The sequence below is a fragment of the Rhincodon typus genome, chromosome 8, assembly GCF_021869965.1.
Source record: "Rhincodon typus isolate 14 chromosome 8, sRhiTyp1.1, whole genome shotgun sequence".
NCBI classification, from domain to species: Eukaryota; Metazoa; Chordata; class Chondrichthyes; order Orectolobiformes; family Rhincodontidae; genus Rhincodon; species Rhincodon typus.
This window is the reverse complement of record NC_063339.1, coordinates 73,380,352-73,406,076: the sequence shown is the minus strand read 5'-3', so window position 1 is coordinate 73,406,076 and position 25,725 is coordinate 73,380,352. Positions and strand designations below refer to the sequence as shown.

At 41.6% G+C, this 25,725-nt stretch overlaps 1 protein-coding gene across 1 annotated transcript in view; it reads right to left on the bottom strand.

The window, feature by feature from the left end:
- Nucleotides 1–24,781, bottom strand: part of itpka (inositol-trisphosphate 3-kinase A) — a 60,756-nt gene extending 35,975 nt beyond the window's left edge. Inside the window, exon 1 of the mRNA XM_048600460.1 lies at nt 24,177–24,781. Coding sequence (XP_048456417.1) covers nt 24,177–24,665 — 489 coding nt within the window. The 5' untranslated portion in view covers nt 24,666–24,781. The remainder of the gene's footprint in view (nt 1–24,176) is intronic.
- Nucleotides 24,782–25,725: the final 944 nt, after the last annotated feature.

Genomic DNA, 25,725 nt, shown 5'->3' with positions numbered 1-25,725 from the left:
CTTGGCCTGCTGTGTTCATCCAGCTCTACACCTTGTTATCTTAAATCTGTTGAAATGTGTTTTCAAACTTTTATATTCTGAACTGTGATCAACTGGCCTTTAAAAGACTCCCACATGTCAGGTGTGGATTTACTCTTGAACAGCACACCACCACCCCCCCAACTAACTTCTCCAGTTCCTGCCTAAAATTGTTGTAATTAGTCTTCTCCAATTTATTACCTTCACCCACGGACTAGAATTATTCTTATCCAAAACTATGTAAAAACTTATGTAATTGTGATCACTGTTTCCAAAATAGTCCCCTCTTGAAACTTCAATCACCTGCCCATTTCCATTCCTCAATACAAGGTTTAGTTGAACTATCTACATATTGTTTTGATAAATCCTCTTGGATGTTCCTAACAAATTCTACCCCTTCTAAGCCCCTGGCAATAAGGGAGCTCCAGTCAATATTGGGGAAATTAAAAAATTAACAACACCCTATTGTTTTTACATCTTTCCACGTCTGCTTACATATCTGTTCCTCTATCTCCTGCTGGTTATTGGGAGGCCTATAGTGTAATCCCATCATAGTGATTGCAGCTTTCTCTTTCACTAGATGGGCCCTCCAAGATGTCCTCTATTACTGCAGCTGTGACATTAACTACCCCACCCCTTTTACAACTGCATGATCCTTTCAGGGAGGTTGCCTGTCCTGCTGAAAATTTCCAGTATCCTCTGACTTTGGTTCAGATTCCAGCAGCTCCAGTACTATAACTATTGCCCATAATGTTTCTACCTTCAGCTTCAGGTGCAGTTTGACTGATGCAGTATTGTTGTTTAAAGTCTCACCTTAACGTGGAAAACAGCACAGATATTTCATGCAGAATTGCAAGGCTAAGTTTAAATTTTTTTAAAAAAGATGTGCGCCAGAAATTCTGACCCTTAGTCCCTTGAGTCTTCACTGAACACATGTTGATACATGTCATGAAGGGTTATCAAGCAGCTGGCAAGAGCATGTGGAAGTTTATATACCTTTGCTCTGTGTGGCTGCAGGAGGACTGCAATGCTTCTGCACGGCACTGTGATTTGCACAGTTACTGCACCACTCTATCTGTGCGCAGACTGAAAACCCCAATACCACAGTGAAAGTGCAGATGACAGACAAAATCAGTGAGGGAGTATGACATGAATGTGTACATGGTGAAGCATGTTTGGACGCTCCCACTGCAAAGACTGTGCTGCACAGTACCATTTGAAAAATGTGATACTGAGTAGTCCCCCTCAGTTAAAAATTAATCTCCAGAAACAGCCCTGGGGGAGAAAGTAAAAGAGGCAGTGAGTGCAAACAATGCTGGAAACACTCAGTGGCGCCATGGTGAGCATAAGGGGTATTAAATATTAAATCTTCACCCAGTGTGTAATCAGTCACTTTCCTAGTTCTCTGCCTGAAGGTCATTCACACCCTGTGTCCTGTCACAGAGATAGGTCCTCTGGTAAATTCTGCACAATTCGTCATTTGATGACAATCACAAGAGAGCCTGGAGTCAAAGTCCGTGGGAAACTGAAGGAGAGCAGAGATCCCCACATTATTCTGCCCAAGTATATCGAGAAGATTATGAGCGTTGCCTGTTTCTCCATATCATCACCATAGAAATTTGCAAACATCTCTCCAAACTCTGTCTGCCCAAAGCACATTATGTTTGCTTTCAACAGCGGGCTCCAGTATTACAATAACTTGCATTCACAAAGCATCTTTAACATTGCAAAATGCCACCACACATTTCACAGGAGCATAACCAGACAAATCTAACACAGAACAACATCAGAGGTAGCAGGATAGGTGACCATAGGCTTTCATAAAGAGATCAATTTTGTAGAACATCTTAACAACAGCAAGGTATAAGAAGTAAGAATGGAATTACGGAGTTTAGAGCCAAAAAGTGTGATTAAAACTGGGAGCAGTCTCAAAGAGCCAGAATGGAGGAAGATAGATATTGTGGAAGTTAATGGGACTATTGAAAGTTAAAGAGGCAATGAGGGGCAATTTGAACACAAGAACTAGAATTGTAAAATCAAGACACAATTTGATCAGGAGCTGTTGCTGTCAGTGAGCATGAGCAAATAGGTAAATTAGAGTTAGCACAGGAGTAGGAGTAGGCAATTCAGCCCCTTCAGCCTGCTCCATCACTGAATATGATCATGGCTGATCTCATCTCAGCTTCAACTTTACTTTCCTGCCAGCTCCCTTTAACTGTTTAACCCCTTACTAATTAAAACTCCTGCTTTATCTTGATCTCTTAATTACTTGAAACAGTATCAAAGGCTGGGAAGGAATCCTTTAAAGACATTTGGACTAACCAGAAGCAAAACAAAAAATGGTTGTTAATTTGGGTTTACACATTCTGAAGAGAGGAGTGAGAGGGAATAACAGGGAGGTGGTGTTGATCCATGAGAAAGAGACTGCTTTGTTGATTACAAATGGCGTGTCCCTGTTCCTGAAACTAAATGTTCAGTCAATCAATGGTTTTGTTTCATCACTGCCCTGAGGCACAAGATGGTCACTAAAAGTTGGGCTGAACTCTTGCATTTTTCTCCTCTAGGTTTGCATAACCAAGTTTAACCTCAGTTAGGGGAAGTTGTTATTATAATTTACTAGCAATTGTTGAGAAGTTTCAGGAATCTGTTATCTAACACTGAGTGACTGAGCACTTGAACAAGTGTCAGCAGTGAGTCAGTGTGGATTTGTGAAGGATAGTCATGGCTGACTAATCCAGCAGAATGCTTTGGGGATATAATTAGATGGATGTGGTGGGCGTTGGAGGTGGATGTTGTCTGGATGGATTTCCATCAAGGATTTGACAAAGCTCCACATAAGGGCTTGTCCCTCAACCTATTATTCTCAAAATTATACAGCCAAAGCTCACACATGCTGTCATCTCCTGGTTTTAAATCTGTATTTTGGAGTTAGGAGGGGATTGAAAGAGTACATGGAGTGAATTGTCAAATGCTGGGGCTGGGTCTCAAACGAGGTCTATTCTCTGTCTCCTATGCATAACATTAAAAATTAGAAGCAGATCATTTGAGGGCAAGGTTAGGAATTGCTGCTTCATGCAAAAGGTGGTAAAAGTATGGAGCTTTCTGATACAAGAAGCAGTAGAAACTAGCTCAATTAATGATTTTAAACGTAAGATCAATAGATGTTTGTTAGGCAAAGATAACTGGCAAAGAATACGAAGTTGAGTAGTTGGAGTTAAGATACAGATCATCTGTGATCTCCTTGGAATACTCTTTAGAGGCTGAATGGCCTACTCCTGTTTTGAAGTATCAATTTGGTAAAACTGCACTGTATCCCTTCCAAAGCCAATTTATCTTTTCTGAGGCTAGGCACCTATAGCTAAATGCAAACTCTGTTTGAAGTCTGCCTGATTCAAGTAACCCTTCAGGGTTTACTGTAACAATGGCCAACATCGCAGCAGCCTCTTCAATTCCTTATTGCACCTGTTCATTCACCGTTGAGATTTGTCTACCTGGACATGAATACAGTTTGCTCCTACATTATTTCTGATACCAATACAGTTTATTCTGTTGCCAGGAGTGACTTTTTTTTAATCATTCAGAGATGTAAATGTCACTGGCTAGGTCAGCATTTACTGCCCATCTCTAATTGCCCAGAGGGCCGTTAAGAGTCAACCACATGGTCATGGTCGCAAATTCCTTCTTTCCCTAAAAGGAGATCAGGGAACTAGGCAATGGCAATAGTTACATGGTTGCTATTACACCTGCTTCCTTTCCCCCACTGCTGCCACCCCACCCCCCCGATTTTTAATGAATTCAAATTTACCATGGTGGAATTTGAACCGTATTCCCAGGATTTGAACCTGGGGCTCTGGATTACTAGTCTAGCAACATTAACACCACGTTACCACCTCTCCTAAGAATAACTGCAAGGACAGCATCAGAAATGGCTGAAAGATGATGATGCACATGGGACTCAAATCCTTGGTCTTGAGATATCTTTGAAGAAGAGATATTTGACAGTTGCTGTTGGAGAACCATCTGAATTGAGCATTGAAAATTCCCAGCACGAGATCTCCTGTGCTGATTTCTCCAGAAATAAATTCCCTTGTGCATCAGAACAACAACTTTTGTATATATAGCTACTTTTAACATTCCAATGTACATTGCAGGAATGTTATGAAACAACACAGGAACCACACGAGAAGATATTAGGCCAGAAATCAAAGAGTTCAAAGAGTTGCGTTTATGGAGGAAAACTGGATATTGTCATTGTCATCCCTACATTCCTTGCTGGAGAAATGCACAAACCACCCCCACCCCCAGCCCCCACAAAAGTCCAATTTTCAACATTTATTAATTCCAGGTTGACTGTTTTGATTTCTGTCAGCCCTACAGTCTCACCATAGGATGAGCAGTCGAGTGTAACAGCTTTTACATCCTGTGGGACAGCCATATTTTTGCATCAAGTTTCCAAAAGTCAGAGACCACAATACATTTATGGTGGGAGGCCATGCGGCCGTTGGTCCAATTATGAAGACAGACCTTCGAAACCAACATCTAATCAGGGTTTTCACCTCCACTGCTCTGTCTGAGAGCTCAATCCATGTACAGATTAACTCAGTGAAAAGCATTTCTTGACATCAATCTTAAACTTTTCTATTGGATTCTTTGTCTTGCTCTAGCTATTTAATTTGAAGTAATTTCCCAAATTTGCTTTTCTCCATGCCACTTACCATCTCCAACAATCCTATAGGATCACTTCTCAACCACCCTCTTTTTGGGAGGAAAATCGCAAATCTCTCCAACCTTTCCTCATAACATAGACCTTTGATGCTAGAGATCAGTCTGACAGCTCCTTTGCTCCATCTACAATGCTTGAATGTCTTTCTCTGTCTTAATGACTATAAGCTAGCCATGAGACATACACTGAATGCTCAGTGCTCTGAAGGCAGTACTCCATTATAACACCACCCCTGCAGTTTGCCAGCTGAAGATGGTCTCAAAATGATACTACAGTGGATGCGTCATCCGTTGCTACCTGCAATTGGATCTTCTTTATTGTGTATGGGGCTTCACTTATTGCTCCCCAATCTGAAACCACTGGGCAGAAGCTTGCAGGTACATTACGTATCACTGTACACAACCTGCATTTGTCTTAGTCCTTTTACAACATCCCACCAATGTAATGTTAACATGTGATTTGCTCCAAATGTATTCAATGGCTTTGCAGTTACTTGGAAACTTTCTGGATAATGAATTGGTGAGCTAAGCCTTCTTCACTACTGCAATCCGTGGGTTATGAGTAGACCCGCACTGTGGTTAGCAAGGAAAATCCAGGATTTTGACCCAGTGACAGTGGCAAAATAGTTCCAAGTCAGGATGTTGAGTGGCTCAGAGAAAAACTTGCAAATGATGACTGTTCCCACACATCTGCTGCCTTGTTTTTCTTGTTTGAAAAGTTTGAAAGGTGCTGTCAAAGCAGCATTGGTAAGCTGCTGCAGTGCATCTCGAGGATGATATACACTGCAACCAATCCATCTGCTGTCGAGAGCAGTCATTCCCACTCACTTCTAGAGTCCTTTTGTCAAATTTTAGAACAGGGTTGGAATGAGATCAGAAGCTGAGTGGCCTTGGTGGAAACTAAGATGAACATCAATGAGCAGATTATTGTTGACAAAGTGTTGTTTGATTGCACTGTCAACAACTCTCTGGGAAGATCGAACTATGTTTAATACTCTAAATGTGGCCTAACCAAACTGCTATATGTGCTTACCATGAACTCTCTACTTGCTAATTCTCTCACTCTAGTTGTGAAATGGAACTTTACAGAATCCTGACCAACAATAATTTATGCCTTGCCAAGATTATTTTTAAAGCAGAATCCTGGCACATTGTGTCACCTGGTCACAACACTGGATTCCACGGCATCCTAGGGCAAGGTGCAGGGTTACCATAACTATCAAAACAACTACAATAGATCAAAGCCTCAAGTCTGAGTTCTAATGAGCACCACTAACAGCTTTTTCTTCCTCCAAGTGTTAATTTTCCTTCTGCGCACTTCTCCAATTTTCTGCTTGTAAAGCCATTCAAACTATTTTGGTGGCCATAGTGATCATTCATCTCATTGTTAAACTGCTACTGTGTACCAGATTAATTCAGCACATTAAGGCTTTTAAAGTAACTAACTGAGCTCAACAACAGCCCCAAATTGATGCAACCAAATCGGTTGATGTTTCTTTAGAAGCATCAACACACGGACATGCTCAGCTCTTCACATCAACTTTGATGAAGAGTCATCTAGACTCGAAATGTTAGCTTGCCCTCTCTCCATAGATGCTGCCTGGCCCACTGTGATTTCCAGCATTTTTTTTGTTTTCAGTACAGATTCCAGAATCTGCAGTAATCTGCTCCTACATCTAGCAATAGTTGATTAAAACACTGCAGCGTTTGATGGGGCATACACAAAGCTGTTTCTGCCTTAAGCCCTGGAACTCACTCTGAACCTCTCCACATATGTCTCCCCAGCCTTAAAGTTCTCTTTAAAATCTTCTTGACTAAATTTTGTCCTGATATTCCGCTTTGGCCCTGTTAAATTCCTAGTCAAATTATATTCCTGTGAAGCTCCTTGACATGTTTTGCTACGTTAAAAGCACAATTTAAATGCAAAGTTCTTCTTGTTATTGTATGTCATCTAGTCAGTGATTTGACTTGTTTCTGTTCTGCATTAAAGAAGGAAAACAAAACAAGAACTGGTACATACACAGATACTTTCACAATCCATGGAAGTCTAAAAGTACTTCTCAGCAATTAGGTTCTTTTGAAGTGCAGTCACTGTTGCAATGTAGGGAAATAGGCAGTGCCAAATTTGCACTCAGCAAGATCCCAAACGATAATGGTTAGACAATGGACTTATGGTTGAGGATGTGCTGTACATGCCCTGATGTGTTTGGTGGGGACAGCACTTAATATAAGAATTAAGAGCAGAAATAGGTCATTCAGCCCTTCAAGCTTGCTCTGTCACTCAGTAATACAAGTAAAGGGAGCTTTACTCTGTAAACTTCCCAATGACCTCAGGGATGCTGACACCATGGTGATAAGTGTACATTTATTCATTTAGAAAAACACAAAACTCACACGAAAGAAAGGGAGAAAAATATGGAAGTTAAATCTGGGAGAAGGCAAAAACTGCACACTTCAGGACGACTTTGCAGATCAGTTCTGTACTGACCAACATCCTTGCTCCTTCAAACACCCGACAAACAAAGAGAGATCACAAAATCAAAATGATAGGGCATTTTCATTTCTCCTGCACCTGTTTGGTTTTCAGGTGCTATCTGTGACCCAGTAGGCTGCACTCTTTCCCGGGCCAATGTATTCTGGATTGAAACCCCTGAGTGCATAGCCCAAGCTGAAACTTCCAGTGCAGTCCTGAGGGAAAACTGCATTGTCAGACGTACGACCTTTCAAAAACGTAGTTAAACTGAGGGCCTCTCTACACCTTCCAAACGGACTAGCAAGATGTCAGTTCAAGGACTAGTTTAAAGACCAGACTCTTGATGTGGCAATTACTTATCCCTCAACCACACAAAATAGTTGGTCTGAATCCAAGAACATAAGAAATAGGAACAGGAGCAGACCACGTGGCTTCTGAGGACCACACCGCTGTTCGATAAAGTCATGGCTAATATTTATCACAGCTCTGTTCTCTTTTAAAACTAAAAAAAAATTTAAGTAGATTACACATAACACAGTGGATTGTGTGTTAGTTGGCTTGATCTGTAAATTCATGGTATCTCTCAAGAGGATACTTTGGGGTCTTCCTGTGTGCAAGTGGGCTACTGCCCCATTTTCCTACATTGGACTGCAGTTCATTGCTGCAAAGTCCTTTGAGATTTCCTGAGGTATGCAAATATAACTTCTTAGTCTTTTCTCTTCACTAATGCAGAAATTATTACCTTGATAGTAGGCGTAGCCCTTTGGAGTCCGTAAGTTGCATCACACTTTGAGGCTCAGTGCCAGCTCTTGTTGACTTTCCATGCACTGGAATTTTAAAGCATGAATGATAGGTTGTGGGCGTCTGTTTGATTTGGCCAAGGAAATAATTCCAGGAGCAGGGCAGAGATGTTTTGTCAGCAACGTGTTACAACTGAGAGCCACAGAATGGTTCTCATGCTGGGAAATAAAAGCAGCCTAAGTAATCAGAGCTGCAGTTTGGTGTCAAATAGAGGGTACATTAAACACTCACACCAAAATCTTCCAGTGCACCAGGAGGCAGGCTCCCACAGGAACAGTCCCAAGTCCAAAAGGGAAAAAAATGGTATCAGATAGAAGAAATAAATCACAAGATGATGGCCCAGCACATGAAGGGACAGCAAGGATAAATTTATAGGTAAACATAAACGTTACCTCACCGACAACCTAAACTAGTTTAATTAATTAGTTTTAAAACTAAAGAAATAAACTTTAGTGAATTATTTAAGTAGATTCATAGTTTTGCATACACTTGGTACAACGGCTAACAACCTCGCATCCACCTATTTCAGTCCTGGTATTTTTCTTATTTCTTTCATGGGATGGAGTGTTGCTGGCAAATACAGCAGTGATTGCCCTTCCCTAATTGCCCTTGAATTGAGTGGAATGCCAGGCCATTTCAGGAGCTGTTAAGGGTCAGCCATATTGCTGTGGGTTTGGAGTCACAAGTAGGCCAAACTGGATACGGATGGAAGATTTCCTTCCCTAAAAGGAAAGCAGTGGACTGGATGGTTTGTTACAATGGTCGATGATAATTTCAAAGACACTACTTACTGAAATTAACTTTCAACACCAGATTTTGTTTTTTTTTTCCCTTTGATTAAAGGAATTTAGATTCCACCAGCTATTGCAATGGGATTTGAACCTTTGTCATTGGAGCAATAACCTGGATCTTTGGACTACTAATATTACCAATGTGCCACCGTTGCTTACATAATATCCTAACTCAATTTTATCTCACAAATGAATGTTTTACTCACTGGTACTTTATAATTGAGCACAAGGGATTGACCAGGTGAAAGAGGATGTGTCATAAAGATGCACAGGAGTTTAAGGCACATCTACACAGAGCAGATCCCATGTGGTGACAAAAATTGTCACCAGCCACATGCATCAGGAGGCCAACGTTGAAACGCAGCATATAAGCCGACCACCAACTCTGATGCATTTTATGACTATTATGGAGGTTGGTAATTAAATATTGTAGGATACTCAACATTTATTAGCAATGGAAGGAATGGGATGTCAGGATTAAGGATGGGATAAAGATAGCAGAGAGAAAAGGCCTGAAGTCGGAAAATCCCAGATGTAAAACCAGTTTACATGCACACAATAAACAACAAAGACCACAAAACAATGGAGAGAGTTATTTTTGAGTGCCCTCACAAAATAAAATCAAGGAGTTAGAGGCATACAGAAGAATAGTGGTAGTTATGTCAAAATTTAATCTTCAATACAATCCTAGTTGGGCAAACTAGAGTTTGTACAAACCTTAAATTGGTTCAAGCCCCACTCCAGCTACTTGGTAGTTAAAGAAGGAGCATTAAGAATGTGGTCAAATTGGTAGAGTATCAACTTGGAAATTCTTCCAATGGCAGGTGGTAAGATTCCTGGCCAGTTACATAATGCAAATAAATTAGAGCCTCTACGATCACTATCTGTAGCTCCAGGTTACAAAATGCATGCTGCCACAGTAAGTCAGATTTCCTGGGTAGTTGGTTGGTTAGACAGACAGTTTGGATCAGATTAGCGCCAACAACACAGAGTTTGATTCCTGTTCTGACTGGACTGGATTCAGACAGTATTAGCCAATAAACTTGTAGAAAATGAAGGAGATCAGTTGACATAATATGATAGGAATTTTATAATGAATTTACGAATGATTCATTTAAATAAGGAATTTGCACTTAAATGTGAACAAAGCAAATTATATGGGTACGAGGACCAGGTTGGCTCAGCTATATTGGGAAACCAGATCAAAAGACTATAGGTAGGCAATGATGAATATTTAAAGAGTTAACTCATAATTTTGCATTCCCTTATGGAGAGGAAATCCCACGGGAAAAATGATTCAATTACGGCTAACAAGAGATGTTAAAGATAGTATTAGTTAAAAGGAAGCAATTTCCCAAAAGCACTAAACATAAAGCTTAAGAAAATTATAAAATTCAGCAAAAGATGACCAAGATATCAATAAAGAGAATACCCAATATGATACTAAACTAACTAGAGACAAAAAAAATTGTAAAAGCTTCTACTGTATATTACAAGGAAGAGATTAGCAAAAGTAAATGTGACTGTTGAGAGCCTGTGACAGGATAATTTATAACATATAATTATATTTAATTATAATTAAAGTTATAAATTATAATTATTTAATTATAAATGTAAGGATATTAGTATTAATGATAAAATCATTCTAGAGTATCAAAAACTGCAAAATCCCATGAACTGAATGATGGCCAAGACCATAAGGTCTTACAGAGGGGGCAACAAAGATAACAAGTGCATTAGCTTTAATCTTCCAGAATTCCCTGGAGTCTACAATGGTCCCTGGCAATTTGAAGATAGCAAACATAGCCCTACTATTCAAGAAAGAAGGAACAAATAGAGGAATTATAAGACAGTTAGCCTGACATCTATACTAAGGGTTCTGATGAAGGGTCATCAACCTGAAATATTAACTCTTTCTCTTTCAGAGATGCTGCTGGATTTGCTGAGTATTTTCAGAATTTTCTGATTTTATTTCAGATTCTATTTGCAGTATTCCCCCCATGTATAAAGAATGTGCTAGAATTTATTACTAGGGACATAGTTGCAGGGCACATTGAAAATTGTCTTATGATATTGCAGAGCTGATAAAAATTTATGAAAATTGTGTTTGATACATCTCTTATGGAAATCTTGTGGTTACAATTAGTAGGGTGACAAAAAGAGAACTAATGGATGTAGTGTCTTTGGATTTCCAAAAGGCATCTAAGCACCACAGAATAGTTTATTACATAAAATCAAAGCTCATGTGATTGCAGTTAACATAATAGCACGGGTTGAGGAATGGATAATAGATAGAAGACAAGGATTAGAAATAAACAGATTATTTTTATGCTGGCAGGTTATATAGCTGCAAGAATCATTGGGGGTTGATTAACTCAGTTGGCTGGATGACTGGTTTGCAATGCAGAGCAACACAGACAGCATGGGCTCAATTCCCACGTTGGCTGAGGTTACCATGAAGGTCCAGCCTTCTCAACCTGAGGCATGGTGACCCTCAGGTTAAACCATCAGCAGTTGTCTCTGTATCTCTCTCTCTCTCTCTCTCTCCACCAGACCACCCCCCACCCCCCGCCCTCCGCTCCCTTTTCATGAGGGACTAATCATTTGGGACAATGGTGACTTCACCTAACAGCAAGAACCAATGCTTGTGCCTCTGGAAATTTACAATCTATAGCAAAGCCTTAAACAAGGATCCAAGACTTCTGATGAAGTGAAGTTTGATGGGAACATATGAGGTGAGGGTCCAAAGAAGCCAGGAAAGAACTCAGACAGGTTACATAACTGAATTGGAGCATGTCAGATAGCATATGATATGGAGAAATGTGAAGTTATCCACATTGGTAGAAAAATAGAAACAATGCTTTGAATGTGACAGGCTGAGAAGTGTTGGCATTAAGAAGGAATCTGGGGCTTTTTTCACTGGAGTATAGGAGGTTGAGGGGTGACCTCATTGAAGTTTATAAAATCATGAAGATAAGATGAATTACAAGGGTCTTTTCCTTAGGGTGGGGGAGTTCAAAATTAAGGACATACTTTTAAGGTGTCAGAAGAAAGATTTAAAAAGGACATAAGGGGCAACTTTTTTACACAGAGAGTGGTTCGTGTGTAAAATGAACTGCCAGAGAAAGTGGTGAATACAGGCACAGTTAGAACATTTAAAAGATATGTGGATAAGTCCATGAATAGGAAAGGTTTGGCGGGATCTGGGCCAAGTGCAGGCAGGTGGGACTAGTTTAGTTTGGGAATGTGGTCGGCATGGATTGGTTGGACCATGCTATATGACTCTATGACTTGGCATCATTGTACTCAACTCACAGTGAGTCACCATGCAGACACAGCAAGAAATTAGGAAGGCAAATGGTATAACTGTCTTATTACAAAAGGAACAATGAATAAATCTACTTAGAGGCAGTGCAACTAAAGTTCACCAGATTGGTTCATGGGATGGGGACATAGTCTTATGAGGGGAGATTTTCTGGAGAAATGTTACTTGTTAATGGGATGTGGGTGTTGTTGGCTAGGCAAGCATGTATTGCCCTTGAGAAGGTGGTAGCATGCACCTCCAGAACCCTGCACTCTTAAGGAGTGTAGGTACATTTCAAGGGATGCAGTTCCAAAATTTTAACCCAGTGACAGTGAAGCAACAGAGATATGGTGAGTAGCTTGGAGTGAAATTTGCAGGTGGTAGCATTCCCATATATTTACTGCCTTCAACCTTCTAGATGCAAGAGGTTACAGACTTGTCAAAAGAGCCTTGGAAAATTTCTGCAGTGCAGTGAAGGAGATGTGGTAGTAGCAAATGTAATTATATACATGAATATATCATTATTAATAATTGAAAAAAAAGCGAGGCAATGGGGGAAAGAAGAAGCATAAGATTTTAGACTTTGACAAGGTTAATGCTGAGGCGTGCATTAAGGAACCCCTCAATATAACAAGGATTTGGGCGACAGCTCTGTATCTTGATGGAGACTGACCTACCCATGAGGTCTTTGGAACAATGTCTATCATACCGATACAACTTGTATGGGTTTATTATCAGACAATAACTATAACTTGTCTCAGAGGCTCATGAGACTACCAAATGGTTTTCCTTTACCACACTTGACAAAGCATGTCCTGTAATTCCCAACCTAAAAGGATGATGGTAGCAGCAAATCTACCTTCTGGCGGCCAACAGTCCAGCTAGGTCATTCATATAACAGGAAGACCACTGGTGAGGATTCATCATTAAGAAAGTTCTACAAGGGGAATTCTGGAAAAGAACAAGATTGGTAATGAGGCTGAATGATTCATAGCAATCCAATGTTGATTTAAGACAGTAGAAGCAGATTGAACGTTTGGATCTTGTGGTTAACATAATCGCACTGCATCACAGTTTATTATCCAACTTACACAACCTCCACTAACGTACTGTGGAGGGCATCTTTGACTGATTGCAGATATATGCAAAGCTGTTAATTAGTTGTCTGTTGATGTGAAATGTCAAGTTCATTATCACTGGCTATTCAGTGACATGTATATTGAACGGGGGAATGCAGATGGGTATAAGTATGTGCATTGATCTTAGGTCAGTGTATCCATAGGAACATAGCAGCAGGAGTAGATCACTGCCATTTGAACTTATTCCACCATGCAACAAGAAAATAGCTGTTCTGACTGTGGTTTCAGTTCCACTTTCCCATTTTCATCACATAACTCTCAACTCCCTTGCCTATCAAAAATCTGTGAGTCTTGAATAAATGAAAAGGCCCACCTTATAGTGAAAGAGGATCCAAAATTCAAAAAAACTTTGAGAAATAAAATGTTTATTTTAATTGTTGTCTTAAAAAGGAGACCTTTTATTCTTAAACTATGTTACCCTAGCCTTAGTCTCCCCCACAACAGGAAACATCCTCCTGAAATCCACCTTATCCCATCTAGGCAGTCTATGTTTCATTAAGACAACACTTCATTCTTCTGAATTCCAATGAGAATAGACCTAACCTGTTCAGCCTTTCCTTGGGAATGGGCAAGTGAACATTCTCTGGCCTGCTTCTTAAAAAGAATCTTATTTTCTGAATAATGAGACCAAAACTGTACACAGTACTCCAGAAAGGTCTCACTAAGGCCTGTAGATCTCAGCAAATGAGTGTTTATAAACAATGTGGATAACAGCCACAGTATAAGACATGGAAAGGTTGGGTTATACACATTGCAATATCACCTACATTATTTTCATGCAGAAAAATAGCAGGGAAATAGATCATAAAGTATCAACAATATCTGGAAGCACTGCTCCATTGCCTCTCATTGCTGAGGTGGATGCCAAATTGAGGAGTTCTTAAATTATAGTCACTGCTAAACATCATCTCTCTCCAGTGCAAGACTGTCTCTCTGCTTCAGTACTACTTAAATTGTGTCTGCTGTAATTCAATTCATAGTATCCTGAACCTGAGTGAGGAGGAGCTCAGGTTCATAACTCACGGCAAAGGGTTGAGCACATAATCCAGGCTGACAGTGCATTGAAGCAACGGGTGAGTGCTGCACTGTTAGCGCCTGTTACTATTGTTCTGTCAAGTCATTAAATTGAGGTCCTGTTTGCCCTCACAGCTTTATGTAAAATATCCGATGACATTTGAAACAGAACTGGATGGTTCTCCCTACCTGGCATTTATCTTACAGTCCACACCACTAATGACAATCAATATAGTCATTATTTCTCTGCTGTGTGATGTGTTTCCCACATTTCAGTGGCAACTATTTGTTCATGGTTGTGAAATGTGGTGAGGCTTTCTGGATTGTCAAAGGCACTATGTGAATGTACATTCTTTGTTCCAATCAATACTGTTCTGAATGTTCCACTTATTCTTTTTAAGTTCTCCTCTCTATACCATCATTGTGATAAAGCCAAGACCCATCACACCATCTGCTGAATCACTGGAATGGAAGCAAGGCCTGCACAAGAGCCTAATATTATAACTCGATGAATCCCTTCAAGGTGTTGTTCTCTATTCATAAGTGGCTACAGGCCTAACCATTGATGAATAAGATTTATAAGAAGCTTAAGGGCCTTTCAAGAACAAACTGTGCTCCTCAAAACATACTTCTTTGATCAAGCCTGCAACTGCTTACAGTCACATTTCTTTATTTGGATTAGCGTCAAATTATGTCACATTACACTCCTATGAATTTCTTTCGGACATTTCTGTGAAATATAAATGTAAACTGGGATGGAGGAGGACCTCTCATCTCCTACAATGTGGAATTTTTTTGAATGTCTTCCAGATTATTATTTTGATTTGCGATGAATGGTTAAGCTGTCTGATTGAACCCAGCTCCAAACTGGGAGCCAAATGTAATTACTCAAGTCAATGAAAATAATGAAGCACCAAAAATATCCCTATCCCTGACATGGGAGGAGCCCAGCACATCAGTGCAAAGACAGAGCTGAAATATTTGCAGCAAACTTCAGCCAGAAGTGGCGAGTGGATGATCCATGTTGGTCTCCTCCAGAGGTCCCCAGCATCACAGATACCAGTCTTCAGCCAAGTTGATTCGCTCACGTGACAACAAGAAACGTTTGGAGACACTGGATGCTGCAAACGCTACGGGCCCTGACAACATTCCAGCAATAGCACTGAAGACTTGTGCTCCAGAACTTGCCGCTCTGTTACAATATTGGCATCTACTTGACAATGTGGAGGATTGCCCAGGTGTGTCCTGTACGTAAAAAGTAGGACTTATCCAAATCAGGCAATTATCACTCGATAAGTTGATTCTCGACCATCAGTAAAGTGACGAAAGGTGTCATCAACAGTGCTATCAAGCTGCACGTGCTCGGCAATAACCTGCTCAGTGACGCTCAGTTTGGGTTCCACCAGGGCCATTCACCTCCTGACATCGTTACTGCCCTGGTTCAAACATGGCCAAAAGTGCTAAATTCCAGAGGTGAGGTGATAGTGACAGCCCTTGACACCAAGGAATCACAGTAGAAACTGAAATGAAAGGGTATCGGGGCAAGGTTTCTGCTGGTTGGAGTCATACTTGGCATATATTTAGGTTTGGGCTGACAAGTGGCAAGTAACATTCACAGCACACAAATGCCACGCACTAATCATCACCAATAAGAGATAATCTAACCACTACCCCTTGACATTGAGTGGTGTTACCATCACTGAATCCTACACTATCAACACCCTGGGGAGTACCATTGACTAGAAAGAAACTCACTAGTCTAGCCACATAAACACGATAGCTACAAAAGCAGGTCAGAAGCTAAGAATAATGTGGAGAGTAGCTTGCCTCATAAAATGCCAAAGCCTGTCCACCATCTACAAGGCACAAGTCAGAAGTGTGATGTTTCACTCCCACTTGCCTGGATGGGTGCAGCTCCAACAAAACTCAAGAAGCTTAACACCATCCAGGACAGAGCTTGCTTAGCACCATGTCTACTAGCATCCAGTACCTCCACCAAAGACTGTCAGTATCAGCAGTGTGTATTATCTACAAGATATACTGTAGAAATTCACCAAAGATCTGTAGACAGCACCTTCCAAACCCATGACGACTTCTATCTAGAAGGACAAGGGCAGCAGATACATGGGAACACCATCACCTACAAGTTCCCTTCTAAGCCTTTCACCATCCTGACTTGGAAACATATCGCAATATATACAGCACATGGACAGCAGCAGTTCAAGAAGGCAGCTCATCATCACCTTCTCAAAGGGCAACTAGGGATGGGCAATCAATAGTGGGCCCAGCTAGTGATGTCACGTCCAGCGACTGAATAAAGAAATTTGCAACATAAACATTCCCCTGCAAACTATTTAATTGCTTCCTCAAAACAGAAGTTAGGTTTGTTAGAGATAGTAGGAACTGCAGATGCTGGAGAATCCGAGACAACAAGGTGCAGGGCTGGATGAACACAGCAGGCCAAGCAGCATCATAGGAGCAGAGAGGCTGACGTTTCGGGCCTAGACCTTTCGAAACTTCAGCCTCTCTGCTCCTATGATGCTGCTTGGCCTGCTGTGTTCATCCAGCCCTGCACCTTGTTGTCTTAGGTTTGTTAGATACCAGAATACTGCCCATGGAACTGTACAACATCAGAAAGGGTCAGATAGCTGAAGGAGTAAAAAACACAAGGTGCTACTGAGTGAACTTAGGAGGTGACAGGGAAGCAAATATCTGCAAAATCTCAAACTATTGATTTGAGTGGTAGTTAAGTGTGAGTCAAGCCACTCTTTAATCCAAACAGCACATTAATTCATCCATGAAGAATGTGTTTCTGGGAGGGGTGGATAAATAGATATCATTTGTAAGCACTGGATAACACTTCAAGGTGAGTGTATCATATGCCAACAAACAGCATTTGACAAATCAGTGCAAAACAAATCACACACACCTTTCTCAACAATAGCTGGGGCAAAGGAAAGAAGACATTCCTACCTCAGATACAAGGGTCTATCCCTGTGAAATAGCATTGCCATGTCACGATGGAAGGGCAAAGGGAAGGATTTAAGAATTAATAGATACTATTTATATAGAGTATGGGATAGTCCCTCAGAATGAGGATGACACTTGCTCATGCTAAGGACTAATATGTGGAGTCTTTTAACCAGAGGCGGCTGTTGTGCTGCAGCTACCACAGGATCCTGACTGACCATGGAACTCCTCATTCTTCCCAACTGTTATGGCGAGAGACTTGATATAATCAATCAATTGATAGTCAGTCTACAGTATCTGGTTATAACATGTCTTTTCATGATCATCAAGTGCAGGTAGCTTCTGGCCCAGACGCAGGGATATTGCCCACTTCACCATAAAGTCTCCCGTTCACATAGTAAAGTGATATCGGTTGGAAGGGAGCTGTCTAGAAATGTAGTGTAGCAAATCCCGCTGGTGCAAATGGAATGCTCTTTTCTCCAGATATTGAGGCAATGGAAAACAGCCTGGGGTTATTTGAAATTTATCCCAAGAGAAAAGTGCCAGGAAAGCAAAATTACTTTGTATTGCTGAGAACAATCTAGGAATCATTTAAAACACTTGGAATTCAACATTAGTCTTTAAACATTTCATGTTTAACAAAAGCTGTGGTTACGGTGACGTGACCCAGTGAGATTGATCAGCCTGTGGCTGCACAGTGATGCCCTTCTAAATAATAATGTTTGTTTTGCGTGTGATGACTGTGGTGACGGCGTTAATTCTTAGGAACAATAGTAGAAACTCCAACACAGGATACAAAGACTTTTCGAGCTTGAAAAAGGTAAATATTTAATCTGGGTGTTCTGATTGCCTTTTTAGGCCCTGCAGCAGCGAGTTCACTGACAAAAGAAATTAATCATAGTCTCAACTGTTGACTCAAATGTTTTCCGTGCCCCTGTGGTGGAAATTCTAACCAAGCATAAAGGTGACGCACAGTAAGTTTCTGCAATCCTTAGGTGGGGTAGTTTCTTGAATGGAACAGAGCCAAACAGAATTGATGGAAGGAAAGAACTCATATTTTTATATCCTCAGGATTTCTTATGACATTGAAGGAGCTATGCAAATGCAAGTCACTGCTAAACCACGCCACTCACATTCATCCACATATGTAATCATCCAAACTGAAATCAACAGCGACAGATTTGAGTCTGACACTGCAAAACAGGGACTTGCCTTGTTACACAGCACGGAATTCTCTTCCAAATGCTGATGCACTCCTGGGCATCCTCTGCCCTGATTTTTGACAGCTGTCCAAATGTAAAGCAGTACTATACACCAACACAGACTAGAAAGGAAGCTGGACTGAAAGGCGTATTTACAAGTACTGTTATTCACTTTCAGGAATGGAAGTAACACACCAACAGATGTAGAAAAATCCAGAATCCAATTCACTAGAGAATGAATATACTCATTCCTGTGGGGAATTCTTGGATCTTAGGTTACTGAATTAAAGCCTAGGCCATGCATTATGTTAAGGGCAATCTGGAATTCACAAGGACCACAATGTCACAGGCTGTTTTTCAAATAAAGAAAACACATATTTATATAGCACCTCAGATGTCCCAAGCTGATAACAACCAACGAAATATTTCTGAATTCACACACACACACAGACACACCTGCAAACTAGGAGCAGAAATAAGCCATTTAGCCCCTCAAGTCTGCCGCCACATAATAAAATCATAACTGTGTTTTCAAATCCACATTCTCATTCACCACTCATAATCTTTGATTCCCATATCTAACAAGAATCTATTCCTGAAGAAGGGTCACTGGACTCGAAATGTTAATTCTGCTTTCTCTCCACAGATGCTGCCAGACATGCTGGATTGCCCCAGCAATTTCTCTTTTTGTTCCAGATTCCCAGCATCTGCAATTCTTTGTTTTATTTTAGATTCTATTTTCTGTTGGCTTAAAAATGTGCAATTCTGGTCACCTGCTATAGGAAGGATGTTGTGAAACGGTTCAAAAAAGATTTTCGAGGATGTCATCAGGGTTGGAGGGTTTGAGCTATGGGGAGAGGCTGAATAGACTGGTGTATATTTTCCCAGAGTGTCGGAGGCTGAGGGGTGACCTCATAGAGGTTTATAAAATCGTGAGGGGCATAGATAGGGTGAATAGCCAAGGTCTTTTCCACGCAGTGGGAGTATCCAAAACTACAGGGCATAGATTTATAGTAAGAGGCGAAAGATTTAAAAGGGATCTAAGGGGCAACTTTTTCACGCAGATAGTGGTGCGTGTATGGAATGAGCTGCCAGAGGTAGTGGTGGAGGCCGGTACAATTATAACATTTAAAAGGCATCTGGATGGGTACATGAATAGGAAGGGCTTAGAGGGATATGGGCCAAATGCTGGCAAATAGGACTAGATTTATCTAGGACATCTGGTCGGCATGGACAAGTTGGACCAAAGGGTCTGTTTCTGTGCTGTACTTCTCTATGACTCTATTCAATGACCTGACTCCACTGCCATCTGAGGCAAAGAATTGCAAAGTCATACAGACCTCTGAGAGAAAAAATTGTTACCTGTGTTTTAAAAGGGTAACCCCTAATTTTTAAACCATGACCTCTAGTTCAGGACTCATCCACAAGAGAAAATATCCTTTCTATGTCCATCTTGTTAAGCATATTAAGGATCTTATACACTTCAATCAAGTTACTCTTCCCTCTTCTAAACTCCAGTCAAAAAAAAGCCTAGCTTGATCAACCTATCCTCATACAATGACCCACTCTTTCCGAGTATCAATGTAGTAAACCACTTCTGAACCACATCCAATGAATTTACATCTTTCCTTAAATAAGGACACCAAAATGCACACACAGTTTGACATGTGATCTAGCTAGATCCCCGTATAACTGAAGAATAAAACCTTACTTTTATGTTCAATTCCTGTTGTAATGAAGCACAGTAACACATTACCATTCTTGATTACTTACTTGTACCTGTTTCCTTTTTACATACCTGCAGAAACTTGTTATTCATTTTCTAACTAGCTTTCTTTCATATTCTAATTCTTCTCTCCTGATTAATCTTTGTCATTCTCTACTATTCTTTATAGCCTGTCCAATTATCTGATCTGCCACTCACCTTTGCACAATTATATGTTTTGTCCTCAAGCCTGATGCTTTTGATTCAATGGGCCGAATGGCCTACTTCCACACTGTAGGGATTCTGTGATTCTTTCCTTTAGTGATAGTCATTGTTGTTAAATAGGAAATGTGACAGCCAATTTATACAGCAGGACTCCAAAAGTAACAGTGAGATATAACAATGGCCTGATACGGGTTTGTACTGATGTTGGTCAAACGACAAATCGCAGTCAGTAGAGCAGAGACAACGCTCCTGTTTTCATTCAGACTAGCTCCAGAGGCTTTTTTATGCCAAACTGAAGTGCAGACAGGGCTAAATTAAGCTGTGAATGCATGAGTGCAGTGGAGATAAAGTGAACAGCAAATATGACTCCTCAAGAAACCAGATTACGGTCAAATCCAATTATTCTAAGTATTTGTATCAAGCTATAGAAATATTGAAATAGTCTTTCACTAAATTTACCACATTGTCACTGAGTGGGATCCACTCAGTCCCCTACAAGGGCAGGTCAGAAGGTTTGGCCAAGGGGAATGGATGTATGTTAGTATTGGATCAGTGTGCCGACATGTTCCATTGTCTGGACAATTATCCCAGAGGCAGGTTATAAGTTGCAGAATATATTCATCCAACTGTCAGAAGGGCAGGCAATCTGAATAATTTCCTGCCATTTTGAAGCTGGCCAATGACTGGTGTCTTCCCAGTGCCTGATGTGCCTCCAACAGAGGGCCAAGCCCGGCAGATAGCAGGAGGTTACAAATCCCTCCTCACCCCTCACACTGGAGCAACATTGACCAATGGGGACATAGCTCCAGGTAGCTGCTGTTTGGTTGTGGTGGGTGGTGTGGAAAGAATTTACTTTTGTACAATTAAAATCTTTTCAGGAGTTGTTTCAAGAAAGCGGCAGCCTTGCAGTGTCCACTTCTTGAAGTGAGGCAGCCAACATTCAAAGGGTACAGGCCCTCAAAATTAGACTCATGAGCTGCATCGGTAGGGTCCCTACCTCTGGGCCTAAAAGTCCAGGTTCAAGCTCCATCTTTCACCAGACACATGTACAGGCTGGTTTGAATCACTACAGACCCTCCAACTGAACCTGCAGCCTCAGGAATCTACCTACCATCCTGATCTAGATAGTGAATCCAGAGACAACTTTTTACTGGTCCTCCTCCAGAAAGATCTCCCAGGTCAGCACCACGGCAACCAGTCAGGGACTCAGATCCCAGACATGATCCTTCATAATTACATTTAAAGGGTGGGTGGGGGGGATGGTGCTGTGCATGCTGAAGAATGTACGAATTGCACAAAAGAGTATATTATGCAAGACATTTATGAAAAACATTAAAAGAAAATCTGTAGCATAGCATCGAGTCATAGCATCCCCAGGGTGGAAAGAGACTATTCAGCCCATCAAAATTGTACCAATGCAATATTCCAATGTTTTCTTACACACTTCAAATCTTTCTTCACCTAAAACTTTGTGGCCCAATGCTAACTCACTGCAATTCCCATTTGCTCATCAATCCCTGCGATTATTGATCTACACTGGCTCCCAGTCCAGCTATGGCTCGACTTTATTATTCTCAACCTTGTTTTCAAATTCTTCCATGGCTTCACCCTTCTATATATCTGGTAATCTAATCCAGCCCCATAACCGTCTATGTTCCTCTAATTCTGGCCTTTTGTGAGCTCTTTTTATGCGACTTGGCAGCTATGCCTTCAGGTGCCCGTGCTGTCAGCTCTAAACCTCTCTGTCTCTGTCTCGCTCGCTCTCTCCTTTAAAACGCCTTATAATCCACCCTGACTCAGTTTTTGTTCACTTTGACTAATACCCCTCCTGAGCATTTTCTGCAAGTATCTTATTGACTTGTGTTTGGGAGCTCTCCTACTTTGAAGCTTTTTACTATATTAAAGGTGCTTTATAAAATCTAGGTTGCTGCAAAGCTTTGTCAGGTATTAAGCATGTGTGAGTATTTCAATGATTTCTGAGCCATGTCCGATTCCTAAGGAGAATAAAGATGGCCACTAGGGTCATCAGTACTGTCACCATTTTGATTAGAGCAGAATGCTCTCTTTTTGTGCTCAGTCATAGTTGTTGACAACAGCTATATCAACATGATTTGAGAATATGTCTGTCCATTCATTGGCTTTGTCAAAAAAAACACTCAAATTGAACTGTGATGCATTCATATTCTTAACAAGTAACTTTCCGACCAGCTGTTAATCTCATACCACGACCAATGCTAAAGGTTCTCCCTCTTCACCCACTTACAGAAGAGAAAGCAAAACTAGTATCCTTGAGGTGAAGGAAGACTACGTTGCCCAACAGGGTGGCATAGCCAGGTGCACTCAGACGTGAAGAGTAACTGCTGGGAGAAGATAAGACTATTGTGTGTGAAGCGACAGTGCAACATCAACCACTGCCTTCGGTGAGGAGGAGAAAATCAAACAGTGAGATTTTCCCCAAGTGCTCATTCCAGATGTCTTCCAAAGAATGAGTCAGCTATAACATTTCATAATAGAAGAAAGCATTGCTGCCAGCTCATCGTGTCATTTTAAAGAACCGACCATCATTATTTTGTCCATCTTCCCATAGTCTATACTTATGCCTGTGAGTGCATGTATATGTTTTTATGTGTACGTATTTGTGCGTGGGGCTATATGAGAACTTGTGTACTTGTTTATGTGTGTGAATGTGTGTGCCTGTACAGCTGTGTTTACGAGCATATATCTCTGCACTGGTGTGTGGTTATTTGAGAGTAAGTATGTATGTTTCGTGTTTATCTGGGCAAGTACCTTCTCATGTAGGCCTGTGTTGTTTATATTTGTGTTATCTTTGTGTGTGCATATGTGTGTGCGTCAAAGTGGTTGGTTCTCTGTGAATCCTTAAGTGTTTGTGTGTGTCTGTCTGCCTGTGTGTGCATTGGCCTGTATGCCTGTGCTTTGTGAGTGTATGTGTGCCTCCACTTGCAAGTTAGAAATTAGATCTGTCTCTAAGACCACATTACAGAAGTTACTCACACTTACTCCTCCTGGCTTTGAGAAAAAATTCACTTCATTTAGTTCACTCTGCACCTGACAAGGCAAAAGTGCTTCTCACAGTATTTGCGGATAATAAACCCAAGGTCGCTGACTGCTATGATGCTAACTGAACAAAATCTGAAATGTCTAAAAATATTCAGCAAGTCAGACAGCATCTGTGGAGGAACATGAGTGAGCTAAACCTTGAGTTCGTTTGCCTGAACGCAGTTATATTTCATTTTGTTTTCAAACTCCAATATCGAACTATAGAGCACAGGAAGAGCCAAGCTGTGCACAAATGCACTCTACTATATAGTCCCACAGTTCAGCTCCTTTCCATAACCTTGCAAATGTATGTACCTTTTCTGAGTATTTATGTAAGTCCTTACTGAAAGTTATGATTGAACTTGCATCTTTGTGGTGCATTCCTGACTGTGACAAACTCCTTCCATATAAAGAAAGAGAGGGTGTTTGTGTTTGAAATTTACATCAAACCCGTCCTCTGGTTACTCTTGCTCCCACCAGAGGGAACAGTTCCTCCCCAACTGCTCTTCCAAACTCTGTATGATTCCGAAATCTCCTCCAGTAGCTCGGTGGGATCATTCTATTCTCTGGGACAGCAATCCCAGCCCTTCCACCTGTCTTCAGTCCCCTGGTGTTATCCTTGGAGGTTATGCTATGCACCACCTTCCAAGTCCTGGTTTGATTTTACTGTGAGTCTTGCTGCTTCAAGTTAGGAGGGGAGGTGGCGAGGAAGTGGAGGGACTTTTGCCACGAACCCCCCGGGGGCTAGCACTCACCTGGCTCACGTCCTCTTGATCCTCAGCGCCTCTGATGTGCTGGCGGTCATTGTCGGTGAGGAGGTCATCTTCGGATTCTTCAAAGAGGGAGGAGCCCGTGGACGAGAGGGACGAGCTGGAGAGCTTGCGGCACACTTTGAAGTTGGGGTCCGGCTCCAGGCTGTCCTGGGTGGTGCCCTCCTCCGAGGTGACGGTGAGCTGCGGGACATTCGGGAGAAGGTGAAGCTGGGGCTGGAATGGCAGGTTGTCCACCAGCTGGAGCGAGGACGCTGTCAGCCTGCAGAGTGGGCTCTCCTCCTGCTGGCCTGCAGCAGTGGCGGCAGCGGCGGAGCTCAGCTCCAGCACGCTGAAACTGTCTGGCGGCTGCACCGGGGAGCTCCTCTTCACCCGGGACGGCTCGCTCACCGAGCACGACTGGCGGTGAAGCATCGTGCGATCCTTCGCATGGGGTGACCTGCAATACTTCGGAAGACCTAGACAACTCTGCATGGAGGTCCTGCTCTGCAGCCCTCCTGAATCTCGCTCTCTCTCTCTCTCTCTATCTGTCTGTAGGCTGCAAGATCCCAAGACTGCAACTACTGACAGATGCGGAAGTTCCGATGTCAGCATCTAGCAACTTGCGCTGAGAACGGGGCAGGGAACCCAGCTGCTGACTCAGGCACTAACTCTCATAGCCGAACACACTCAGTCATTCACTCGTTCTCTCACATTCAATCGCACTCACTCACTCATATTCAATCACACTCATGCACACACACACAGTCACTCTCACTCAGTCCTTCACACATTCAATCACACAGTCGTGCTCACACATTCAGTCTCACTCAGTCACACACACACGCTTTCAGTTACTCTCTTATAGAGTCACACTCACTCATTCAGTTTCAGACACACACTCAGTCACTCTACCTTTTTTTTAAAAAACAGCTATGATAATTTTGTTGAAAGTCAATTTGTTGGGATGTTTTATGCGTGTACATCCAGTATATGCATATGTACATCCAGTCCAAAAGTGGTACAATAAGTTGGTATATTCTCACCGTTGGTTTTCAGAATATAGTTTTCGGATTGTAAGCATCGCTATTTGATTTAACATTTAATGCCCAGTCTTCATTATTTTTGAGAAGGTGGTGATGAGCTGCCTTGCAGCACTACTGCAGTCCTTGTGGACACAATGCGTAATTGCTCAACTTCAGGTTCATTGTGGACAATAACATCAAAACAGTTCTGTTAGGAAGGGAGCTTCAGGATTTTCGCTCAGTGCTGTGAAGGAACGACGATATAGTTTCAGAGCAGGATGATGTGTGGCTTAGAAAGGAACTTGGCTAATTCTCGTGCGTTTGATATTCTTGTCCTTCTGGGTCTGTAGTCTCCAACATTTTGAGTGTGATCAACTGGTCGATCAGAATCTCTGACAGTTAATCTCGGCCCCTGCCTACATTCTCTCGCGAATGGGCTGTGGCTATTTTCCCTGGAGTGTCGAGAATGAGGGCTGACCTTATAGAAGTTTGTAAAATCATGAGGGGCATGGATAGGGTGAATAACCAAG